Source organism: Alosa sapidissima, chromosome 3, assembly GCF_018492685.1.
Source record: "Alosa sapidissima isolate fAloSap1 chromosome 3, fAloSap1.pri, whole genome shotgun sequence".
Taxonomy (NCBI): Eukaryota; Metazoa; Chordata; class Actinopteri; order Clupeiformes; family Clupeidae; genus Alosa; species Alosa sapidissima.
The window spans coordinates 2923714-2936213 of NC_055959.1; the positions used below are offsets into that span (position 1 = coordinate 2923714).

The 12500-nt window shown below is 47.9% G+C and overlaps 1 protein-coding gene across 1 annotated transcript in view; it reads right to left on the reverse strand.

Annotated features, from left to right (window-relative positions):
• The window catches only part of adgrl1a (adhesion G protein-coupled receptor L1a), a 128290-nt gene that overhangs the window by 28311 nt on the left and 87479 nt on the right, over positions 1–12500 (reverse strand). Inside the window, 3 exon segments of the mRNA XM_042085250.1 lie at positions 3406–3771; positions 4768–5032; positions 5567–5774. Coding sequence (XP_041941184.1) covers positions 3406–3771; positions 4768–5032; positions 5567–5774 — 839 coding nt within the window.

The following is a 12500-nucleotide window of genomic DNA, read 5'->3' on the forward strand; positions in this document are numbered from 1 at the left end:
CCCATCCCACTCCTTCACCCAATCAACTTCATTAGTTAAGTCGCTATGTGTCTCTTGAACAAGGAAAACATCAATATTTTTCTGTCTGCTTAATTCATAGAATTCTGCTCTTTTCCTCCCGTCTCTGGCCCCATTCAAATTCAAAGTAGCGACTCTAACTTCGCCCATTTCAAAAAAAGAAAGTAACCAGAAAAAGACAAAGAAAATAAACATACATATTTTACTGAGTATCACCATCATTTCCAATCGGTTCTCCTTTTTTCAACTTGCGCACAATCTTAACCAAGCGAAACATCTCTTGGTCAGTAAAACCTCCGTCCTCATTAGATATTTGGCATCATCAATGAACTGTTGTATATTGGAAAAATAATCCTCAACCTTGACATTACGCACAAATTTGGTAGTCTGTAAAAAATGGCTTATCTCCTGAGTGGAGTACACGACAACTAACGGTTGAGAAAGCTCTTGTGATTGTGAACTTGACAAACTAGAATCAGTGGAGTAACCATCGCTCTCATGGTCATTGTCTGTAGTTGGTAGCTCAACATCAATGTCCTTTTTCCATTGTTTTGTAGCTTTATTACTAGAGGATTTCTTTCGTTTATTTTTGGGAATTTTGAAAACATTTTCCTCTCGGACCGTTTCACAGCCAGCCTCCTCTGCTTGTGTACCAGTTCTCTCATTAACCAACTCTGCAGCCTCTAGGCCTACAGTCTCCGTAACCCCTGCAGGTTCACAAGAACTGCCCTCATCCATGATCACATCGGCTTGTGCGGGCGCAGCCAAAATTATTTCAGACTCCGCTGTTTTTTTTATTTCAGCGGCTTCGTTCGATTCGGTCACATTCTCTTTCTCAACCACGTTTGATAAATCCGGTGTCGGCACATGTAATTCTACCACTACAGACACAGACTCTGCACCACCAGCCGTAATAGTGGGCGGGTCAGATGGCTCAGTTTCCTCACCAATTTCAGAATCATTTGCAGGTGTATCAGTTTGTTCTTTAACATTATCTTTTTTGTTTGGGCAAGCACGAACCAAATGTCCATGTCCACCACAACCAAAACATTTCATTGAGTCTGATGTTGCATAAACAGTGTAATCATAGCCATCAACATTAAACTTGAACACTGCGCTAAAATCACAGTCCTGTTTCAGAAACATATGCACCTGGCGTCTAAAAGACACCATATGGCTCAACAAAGTTGACTTGCATCCCACAGGTATTTTCTTAACTTGAGACACCACTTTGCCATACTTTGAAAGTTCTCTGATTAACACCTCATCTTTTAAGAACGGTGGCACGTTAGACAATGTGATTTTCTTAGATGGGCTACTAAGTGGAAGAACAGGGGCAAGCCAACCATCAATTTCAATTCCAGATTGAACAACTTCATAGGCTTTTTCGATTGTACTCAAAAAAAGAACGATCGCATTGTTCATTCTAGATGCCGACAATACATTATCGTATCCAACAATTTTACCCACCGCTAAACTACACGCTTCCACACTAACACTAGACGCCACTTTAACGCCATGCCGCCTGGTTAAACAATCAAGTTTTGATTTAGGAGTTGCCATACTACCCAGCTTAATGCTGGCAGCAGACTCTCAATTCAATTAACAAACAATACTATCGAACAAATAAATATTTAAACAAACAAAAAGATAGAAAAGTTAGAATGTAAAGGGCACTCACTCAAGCCAGAATCGGCCTTCAGTCACGCTCACACTCTGCACACGCACTCACTTCCGCTCAGAGAGAGAGAGAGAGAGAGAGAGAGAGAGAGAGAGAGGAGGAGACAGAAGCTAGAGAAGATGAGGCAGAAAGAAGAGAGATGGAAGAAGAAGATAAAGAAGAAGAAGAAAAAGAAGAAGACTTAGGCTTGTAATCTAGTTTCATTGTTCCATTGCTTACTAAGAGCCAGAAACACTTATACAAGACTCGTGCACATCATAAATAAATGAACAGTTAAAGAAAACAAGATCACAAGCAAGCAAAGGGTGGAAGAGTGAGAGAACACACAGAGTGAGGGAGAGAGAAAAGAAGGAGGGAGCAATGGAGAGATGACGGGATAGAAAAATGAAGTGAGCCTATGTAGTGAGTAGTGAGTGTAGTGAGCCTATGTAGTGAGTAGTGAGTGTAGTGAGCCTATGTAGTGAGTAGTGAGTGTAGTGAGCCTATGTAGTGAGTAGTGAGGCAGAGAGAGAGAGAAAGAGACACATGCAGACAGGTGCGCACACACGCGCGCACACACACACACACACACACAACACACATACACAAACACACACACTGCATCATACACTACATTTTACTTTATTTTACCTATTTATTTTATTCCTATGAAAATCTACTGACATGTATGTGTTCAGATTTATTGTATAACTGCTTTGGCAATATAAGTGAGCTTGTCATGCCAATAAAGCATTCTTGAATTGAATTGAATTGAATTGAGAAAGAGAGAGAGAGAGAGAGAGAGAGAGAGAGAGAGAGAGAGAAAGAAAGAGAGAGAGAGAGGAAGAGAGAAGAGAAAGAGAGAGAAAGAGAGAGAGGAAGAGAGAAGAGAGCGAGAGAGGAAGAGAGAAGAGAGCGAGAGAGGAAGAGAGAAAGAGAGAGAGGAAGAGAGAGAGAGGGGAGTGGGGAAGGGGGAGTGCACATGAGCGAGAGCATCAAGAGGACATGGGAGGAGAAGGGATGGGGTGGGGGAGAGGCGTGCAGACGGATTCCAAATGAATTCTAGTCCCGTGTCGTAATTCTAATCAGCATCAGAGGAGTGTTCTCACACAGCAACGTGAGACTATTACTCTCATTTAGCCATGCTCTCCTCCCCACCCCAACCCCCACACACACAGACACCCACACACACACGCATAGCCCCACACCCACACAGACACACACGTACCCACACACACACACACACACACACACACACACACACACACACACATACACATAGCCCCACACCCCGCCGCATAGACAGAGTGACAGAGCAACACACAGACGTCTCCTGTAAATAATTAATCCTCCATTGCACCCAGATCACAGCTGTTAACATCTGACTGCAAGTAAACTATAAAGACACCTCATTCCCAACAAAAGAGATCATTCTAGAAGAAAAAAAAAACCCACACTACACTAGACGCTAGAGAAATGTTGGCTGTCTCTCTCCTTTCATCCCTCAATCTCGATCTGCTGAAAGTATAGTGACCTTAAAGTAACACAGTATTCTGCAAATAACGAACACACAGTGATCTAAAAAATAATGACGATAAAATAAATACATATGACACAAGATCATTAAATACTGCCATTTTGATTCCCACAGCCAGTGATGCTTCAGGAAGTCTAATCCCATCTCACCCTCCCTCCCTCCCTCCCTGCATCCCTTTCTCACCTCTCTCCTTCTCCCTCACTCTCTCTTTCTCCACCTGGGGCTCACCGGAGGCGGGGTCGGGCGGTCCGAACTGGAGCGGGTATCGCAGGACGTTGTAGTTGTTCCACACGTAGAGCTGGTTGTCGCGCGGGTTGTAGTCCACGGAGGAGATGTACTGGTACGGGTTGGGGAAGGGGATGTGGACGGGCTCCTCGCGCGCACGGTTGGTGTTGTACGCGTACAGGATGAGGTCGCCGCCGGCCTCGCTGTCGTCGTCCTGGTAGACCGAGCGCACGGCGTAGAGCACGCCGCAAGCCATGAAGGCGTTGGATGCCAGCCGCTTGTCGAAGCTCGTCTCCCAGGTGCCCTCGAAGCGCAACGTGTAGGGGTTGACCTGCGGACGGGGGCAGGGGTGGGGGGGAGGAAGACGATGATGAAGACTATTCTTATCCTCTTTCCTCTGTCCTGCATATAACGGTCACAAGGTTATACGCTACTGGACGTCACATTTCCTGTGCTTTCACAATCTCTGTACTTGACTGTATGACATCATCAGATGACATCAAAAGGAGGGACACTCATGAAACTAGGTGGAAAGAATGCAAAAAAAAAAAACACATTACAGTTCGGGAGTCACAGTCATGGGCCACATCCGCAAATTTACTTTCACTTCCAGTAATGCCGTAAGCTCTGCCATTTGACCTCAGCAGAGGTCAACGTGCTCTCCGAGCGTTCCCTCCCTTTGATGTAATCTGATGATTTCATACAGTCAACACAGACAGCGTACAGGACGTGGCCGCCGGCCTGAGCCAGCGAGCCTTGTAGGACAGCTCTGGTAATAGCTGGGAGGATGACAGCCACTGACCCATTCACTCAGCCCAAGTCCTGACCTTCATGTTCTGTAGAGAATGTTACATGGAGAAAATGTAGTGGGATTGAATAGGAGCCAAGAGAATCAAAGCACCATGTGAGGATGACTCCACGGCATCATCAGGGCCATGTCTCTGTCTCTGCTTACAAGGGTGGCGCTCACTGTGTGAACTGAAACTAACTCTATCGTTGCTACAGTATATACTGAGTGGTTAGGTTTTATTCTATAGATGGATAGTTTGTTAGTGTAAGTTGGTTAGTTGGAAATTGACAGGAAAGTACTGAATGTGACGCACAGGAGATCCTACACTCCTTTTCTTCTTTTTTTAAGCTGAGATTGTAAGGATTGTGGCGCTCGCCATTGGTCAAATAAAAGATGTTAAAACACCCCCCTCTCTTTCTTATATGTGTGTGTGTGTTGTGTGTGACACACCTCTCCCTTTCTCCTACTCTCTCTCTCTCTCTCTGGGTGTTTGTCTCTATTCCCTCTCTCTTGCTCGCTCTTCCTATCCTCTCTTACCTGGCTGACCACCAGTCGTCCGTTGTTGGATTCGGTGGCGTAGATGACCCACAGGCCGTTCTCGTCCACGGCCAGGTCGATGTCGGATTTGCCGCCCCAGCGGTAGGGCGAGGTGTCGTGGTAGTTGGCGTTGGCGATGATGGCCTCTCCGCTCTTGATGCGCGTGCGCAGGTCGTACTTGACGATGTTACGCGTGCGCTCCTTGTTATAGAAGACCGCGCCGTCATACACCACGAAGCCTGTGCCGTCCACTCGGTTTGGCAACCTGGGAGAGGACGGGAAGATAAGGAAATGACCCATTCATCACACAAATACACACACAAATACACACACACATACACACACAAATACACGCACAAATACACACACACACACACATACACACACAAATATCTTCATCTTATAGTAATCAAAAGTGAAACCTGCATTATCATGGTTACTGCTTTGCCAATCATTTCAGGCCCACTTAATCACCTAATTAATATGTACCACTATTTAATATCTCTTATTGCACCACTTTCAGTGGTGCAGGTTATAAATAGTGCATTATAATGAATACATAATTATCTTTTCTGCACTTAGTAATTAAGCACATAAAGCAATTAAGCAGTCAAATTATAATAAGTGAATCATCTATCTTCATTTAAAAACAAAAATAATACATAATAATATATTATATTATATAATTTATAATAATGAGTTAATGGACATTAAATGTAAAAAGTGATTTGCACAGTGTGGTAATGCTCTACTGAGGTACTGTACAGATTACAGGTGATAGGGACAGGCCGGTGCTCACTTGTAGGTGGTGGTGGCTCGGTTCTGGCGGAAGTCCTCCCACGAGGCGTACTCGTAGAGCATGTCGGTGCGATAGGGCGTCCAGGGCATGACGTAGAGCCGGTCGCCCGACTGCAGCGGGTCCTTGCACCACGCCCCAGACTGGTGCTCGGCCTCCTGGAGCGAGCTGGCCGCCTGGACCCGCAGGAGAGTCCCCGGACACACAAAGACTAGAGAAGACAGGACCAGGAGAGGAGAGGAGAGAGGGAGGAGAGTGGGAGGAGAGAGGGAGATGAGAGGGAGGAGAGGAGAAGAGAGGAGAGTGCAGGAGAGAGGACAGAGGGAGGAGAGGACATAGAGAGGGAAGGGAGGAGAGGAGGAGGAAAGGACACAGCAAGGGATGAGAGGTGAGAAATAGAACAGAGGGAGGAGAAGGAGAAGAGAGGGAGGAGAAAGAAAAGAGAGAGGAGAGGAAAGAGAGGAGGGAGGGAGAGAGAGGAGCCAGGAGAGGAAAAGATGGTGAGAGGAGGAGAGGGAAGAGGTGAGAAGAAATATAGGGGAGAGGGAAGAGAGGAGAGAAAAGAGGGGAAAGATAAAGTAGAAATGGAGGCAGGGGGAAAGAAAAGAGAGAAGAAAATGGGAGACAGAGATGAAGGAGGAGAGAGAGAGAGAGAGAACGGAGAGCAAAGAGAGGGGGAGATGAAATAGAAATAGAGAGAAGCAGACGGGATGCAGAGATAGATGATAGCAGGATATAAAGAGAGAAGATAAGAGAGAGAGAGAGAGAGAGAGAGAGAGGGAGAGGGAGAGAGGGAGGGAAGAGGTAAAAGAGGTTAACCAGGAGTAAAATAAGGTGGAGGAAAAAGCAAGGGAATAGAAACAGAGTGGATGTGAGAGTGGTGCAGACGGCAGGAAGAGGGTCAACAATTTGGGTTTTGAAGGGCAGGAGGACAAGAAAAGGGAAACGGAGAGATAGAGAGAGAACCGGAGAACAAAAAGGCAGGAGGAGGAAGAGGAAGGGTGAGGGGGAGAGGAAGGGGGGGGGGGGTGGTGGAGGACATGAGATAAATGAGCACATTTCAAATGAGAGAGTCTAAACGCTCATTTGTTAAGTATCTGCAGAAGTGGACGGTGAGTCGCTTGGCTGGCGGGACGTGATAAATGGGAGGGACGAGGCTGCGGGTGCTCAGAAAGCCTGGCTAATTTTAACCGGCCTACTTCAACTTCCTCCGCCTGCACCGCGCCGCTCCACACGGCAACGGCACGGCAACGCATCAGCGGCACAGCATAGCTCTGCTCACCGCGTCTATTTAAAGCCCCCCCCCCCCTTTTACCTTCCGCTGGCTGGCTGCTGTAGCCCAGGCTAGTGTGTGTGTGTGTCATGCAGATTCGTGTGTGTGTGTGTGTGTGTGTGGTGTGAGGACAGATGTTGGAGCAGTGGCGGTGATGATGCTGATGCCAATCAGAAGCTCTACTGTCACACAGAGCCCGCTGGGAGCGTTGTTTTTATCCAACGCTATTTACAGGTTGTATGAATAAGCACAGGAGCTCTTTATCACTCTCACACACAACACATAGACACTGAGACGCAATGCACACACACACACACACACACACACACACACACACATTCACACACACACACACACATACACACACACATACGTACACACTCACACTCAAGTTGCACTCCCTTGCCAAACATTTCACACCCATATATACGCTCTCATCCTTTTTCTCTGACACCTATACATACAATCGGACTGACACACACACACAGAGAGAGAGAGAGCCCCAGTCAGTCCTTTCTGTGCACTCAGAGGGAGGGAGGACACAGGGGAGGCCGGTAAATTAGCTGGCTGTCGCACACTCTCCACCAGCAGCACTGGGACCCTGTGTGTGCGCTCTCTCCACACACACACACACACACACACATACACACTCACACACTGTTGTGCGTTCTCCACCAGCAGACACACACATACACACACACACACACACTCTCTCACACACACACTGTTGTGCGCTCTCCACCAGCAGGAGCAGAGGAGACATCTCCAGCAGGCGCTGCCTTCATCAGCACCGAGACACACATGTGTCTCTGTATGTGTATGTGTGTGTGTTTGTGTGCGTGTGTGAGAGAGAGAGACAGAGACAGATAGAGAGAGAGAGAGAGTGAGGGAAGCCATGGCAATGAAAGGAAGGATAACTCCCAGCCTTGGCCCAGGCTTCCATACACTCAAAATCACACACTCACAAACGCACGCACGCACGCACGCACACACACACATACACACACACACCCACATACACAGGCTCTAAAAGGCAAGGGTCCCACAGGGAATAGTAAACAGTCCCATGCTGCTTTCTTAATGACTAGGCTGGGCCTCCTCGCTGCCAAGGGTTTGCTGTCTAGGATGGGTCTGCACACAGAGATGACCCCCCTCACACTGCTCATATGGTGTGATTACAGCACATACTGTACATCAATACATGTATGCACACACACACACACACACACACACACACACACACACACACACACACAGATGACCCTCCTCACACTGCTCATATGGTGTGATTACAGCACATACTGTACATCAATACGTGTATGCACACACTAGCACAGACACACACGCACACAGACCTGAGCACAGACACACACACACACACACACACACACACACACACACACACAAACAGACCTGAGCACAAAAACAAGCACAAACAAGCACAGGCATGCACACACACACACACACACACACACACACATACACACACACACACACACACACACACACAAACACACACCACCACATGCCTTCACATCTCACTTAAGCAGCCCTATTTACACAGATATGTAAAGACACAGACATGCACACACATGGGAGGGTGCTGGTGTGTGGGAATGTGCGAGTGCTGTGGCATTATCAGAACTACTGAGGTAGAAACTGTGATGTTTTCTCGGCCGATGCGTCGCGGGTCTCCATCTGCAAGGCGAGGCGGGTGGTGTCTTGCTGGGTGTTCTCGGGCTAAAGTGTCATCCCCATCGGATTTGTGTGTAAGCTTGCCCCCCCCCCCTCTCTCTTCCTCCCTTTCTTTCTCTCTCTCTCCCCTTATCTCTATCACTCTCTTTATGCTGTGGAAAGCTTGGAGCATTATCCAGATCCGTTCTCGTCTTTTGAGAGTATTCTCTACGGAACAGATGGAGTGAATGTTTCACATCAAAAACGGGCATGAAAAAAAATGAGTGCGCCGGTGCTGTGGCAGCTCTAGAACTGAGAGGGTGTGTGTGTGTGTGTGTGTGTGTGGGGGGGGGGTTAAGAGTGTTTATCAGACTCCCGCATCTTAAATAAACACAAGTGGCTCTACGCGGTGCTTGCTGTGCTCCAGGAGTGCCTATCCTTGCTCCCGGTAGCCAAGCCTTGCCGAGCGTTTGTGCAAAATAAAAAAGACGCCCCTCAGTGTGTAGACCCCCCCCCCCTTTAGACATCTAACCAACTTCACCAATGCATAGACTAGGAGCCATTAGCCATTAGGAGAGAGTCTACGCCAAGAACAAAAGCCCGACGCTTAAAACGTGCACCACTCCACGGGAGCGACCCAGAAACAAAAAACGAAAATCCTTCAGCTTAAGAGGAGGCTTGTAATTTGAGATTGACAATGGAATAAACAGGAGGGTGAAAAACAAACACACACACACACACACACACACACACACACACACTTATAAACACACACTCACGTACAAATACACACACACACACACTTATAAACACACACTCACGTACAAATACACACACACACACTTATAAACACACACTCACGTACAAATACACACACACACACTTATAAACACACACTCACTACACACAGACACACACACACACACTTATAAACACACACTCACATACAAATACACACATACACACTTATAAACACACACTCACGTACAAATACACACACACACACACACACTTATAAACTCACACTCACGTACAAATACACACACACACACACACACTTATAAACACACACTCACGTACAAATACACACAAATGCACAAGTGCACTTTCACACACCCCCAAATACGCATAGCAAAAATAACACACCAAAAGAAAAGATATTCATCCATTTCAATCTCAGATACAAACACACACACACACACATGCACACAGTAACTACGAGAGCTTGTGTCCACTAAGCCTGTGGGGCCTTGTCATGGGAAATGTCCGTGGGAAACGCTGGGAGTGACTGTCAGTGTGAAGGCTGTGACTAGCAGGCCTTGATGCTCATTACTGCACACACACACACACACACACACACACACACACTTCTGTCACGGGACCCAGCCAGGGATGCTACACAATTGGCAACAGTCAGCCAGAGAGCTTTCCACCATTTTGCATTTCTGTACTGTGGTCCGGTCAAGGTCCACCATTTTGCATGTGTGGGGAAGCCTGGGTGGATGTGTGTGTGTCTGTGTGTGTGTGTGTGTGTGTGTGTGTGTGTATGTATGTGATGGGGTGGCAATTACTTTAGAATCTCTTACAGCTTACTTATTAGGCAGGACTTGGTCTAACCTCCCATGCTGAGCTAGTTCTGGGCTAGTGGGTGGTGTGTGTGTGTGTGTGTGTGTGTGTGACAAGGAGCTAAAGAGGGCAGTGCTAGGGTGGGCTGAAGCAGCAGGCCATAAGGGGCCTAAGTGTGCTAATATGTGTGTGTGTGTGTGTGTGTGTTGTGAGTGTTGGTGGGTATATCCGTGTATGTATGTGTGTATGTTGGGGGTGTGGGGAGGGCTGCCTCCTGCTCTATGCTGATGAGGTGGGGTGATGTGTGTGTGTGTGTGTGTGTGTGTGCGTCTGAGGGGCTCATCAGTGCCTGCCCGTGGGCTCTGCACACACGGCCTGGGAGGCTTCATTAGCAGTCTGACCTGTGCTCTCAGCTCTGCTCTCCTCTCTCTCGTGTGTACCACACACACACACACACACACACACATTGCTCTCAGGCTCCCTCATGTTTACTGCAGCCTCTCCTATGTGTGCTGTGAACTCCTCTCACTCTCTCACATGCACAAACAACACACATACTGTAGGCACACAGTCACACACACACACACATAAACACACTCACATACAGGAACATTGGCACACTGCACACACACACACACACACACACACAAACACACTCCCACACACAACATTTGATTCTTTTTTCTAGTGTGTTGGTAACTATCTCAATCTCTAGGCCTTCCGTCACCTCTCTTGCACTCCAACCCAATTTACTTCCTTCCACAACTCCATTACTGGCCATACTTCTCTCTCTCCTCCTCCACTCTCTCTCGCTCCCTCCCTCCCTCTCACTCTCTCTCAAACTCCCACCCATCTTCATTCCCTCCCTCCCTCCCTCTTTCTCTACCTCCCTCCATCCCTCCCACTCTCTCTCTCAATCACTCACTTTCGCTGAGCCTGAACCCATAACCTGGGAAGGCACACACCCATGGGATTTACCTGTGACAAACAAACAAGGCAAACAAACAAGTGTGTGTGTGTGTGTGTGTATGTGTGTGTGTGTGTGTGTGTGTGTGTGTGTGAGCGTGACAGAGAGAAAGGGGCTTATGGCACTAATCTGTATCATTATCCAGCTCAAGCCTAACTGGTGCCCAGGTGGGGCAGTGGGACACACCTGTTAGCCGCCTACCTGGGGCCCAAGAAACCTCCATCCACTCCAGCCTCTCACTTACCCTGCACTCAGTCCGCCCCCCGGGCCACTGGGCTTAGGCACTCGAGTAATCCTTCCGACAACATATGCAGCCACAACATGGCCTCAGTATCTGACTAAGAGTGTATGTGTTGAGACTGATGTTTGGACTTTTCTTCTCGCAGCTGTTAGCTATGTAATTACTTCATTAATAAAGGTCTGTCCATATTATTCTCACCAGGGAAAATGCAGAAAAGTGGACAACATATCTTGCAGTTGCCACAGGTCAGCAAAGATGAAATTACACACAGTGTTTTTTTCTTTTTTGCTGAGGATAGCACTAACCGCACGAAATTGAACGCTGCATTAAGCACAGTTTCATTGACCACCACCACCACTACCACTGGGGCGACAGCAAACAAAAGCACAAACAGCTAACAAGTCCCAGCAGTCATCAGCCCCTCTAGGATATAATTACACCACAGAATGATCCATTCAAAGTGAACGCAGCTCGGCAGCACACGGCAGAGCAAAACAAAACAAGCGCTGTTTCAGCCACCACACGGGTCAGGATCCGCGGGCCCTCCTCAAAGACCCGCCGCACGTCCGCACGGGTCGAACAACAGCAGGGCGGTCGTGCTACCACTGTACAATGGCTGGCAGTGATTGACATCTGCTGTGTGATTGGGCGATGATGGAGGAACGGCACAGAAGTAAGGGTGGGCAGGGCGCTAGGTAGGGGCGGGATGGGTAGGAGAGGGGTGGGTAGGGGCGGCTGTTGTAGTGGCACCACGCTGGGCGTAAGAGGCCTTGGACTGCTGGGAGAGAGGGAAGGGGGGAGGGGAGAGGGGAGAGGGGGGCGAGGGGGTACCCTGCTGCTTTAATTGAAAAGCACACCTGCTACTGGCAGCGCCAACACCATACCAGCAGGGGGCAGAGCGCCGCATAGCATGAAATCCCTTAACCAGGTAGAAGAGTTAATTGTGTGTGCGTGTCTGTGTGTGTGTGTGTGCATGTGTGTGTGTGTGTTAGCGTGTTTGTGTGTGTGTGTGTGTGTGTATGTGTATGTGTGTGTGTGTGTGTGTGTGTGTGTGTGTGTGTGTGTGTGTGTGTGTGTCTCTGTGTGTATGTGTGTGTGTGTGTGTGTGTGCATGCATGTGTGTGTGTGATTGTGTGTTCACAAGTATATCGGTCTTTATTGTCGATCTACAGTAGTCCTCAGGTGATGATGAACACGGTGTGAGTGTGTGTTTCAA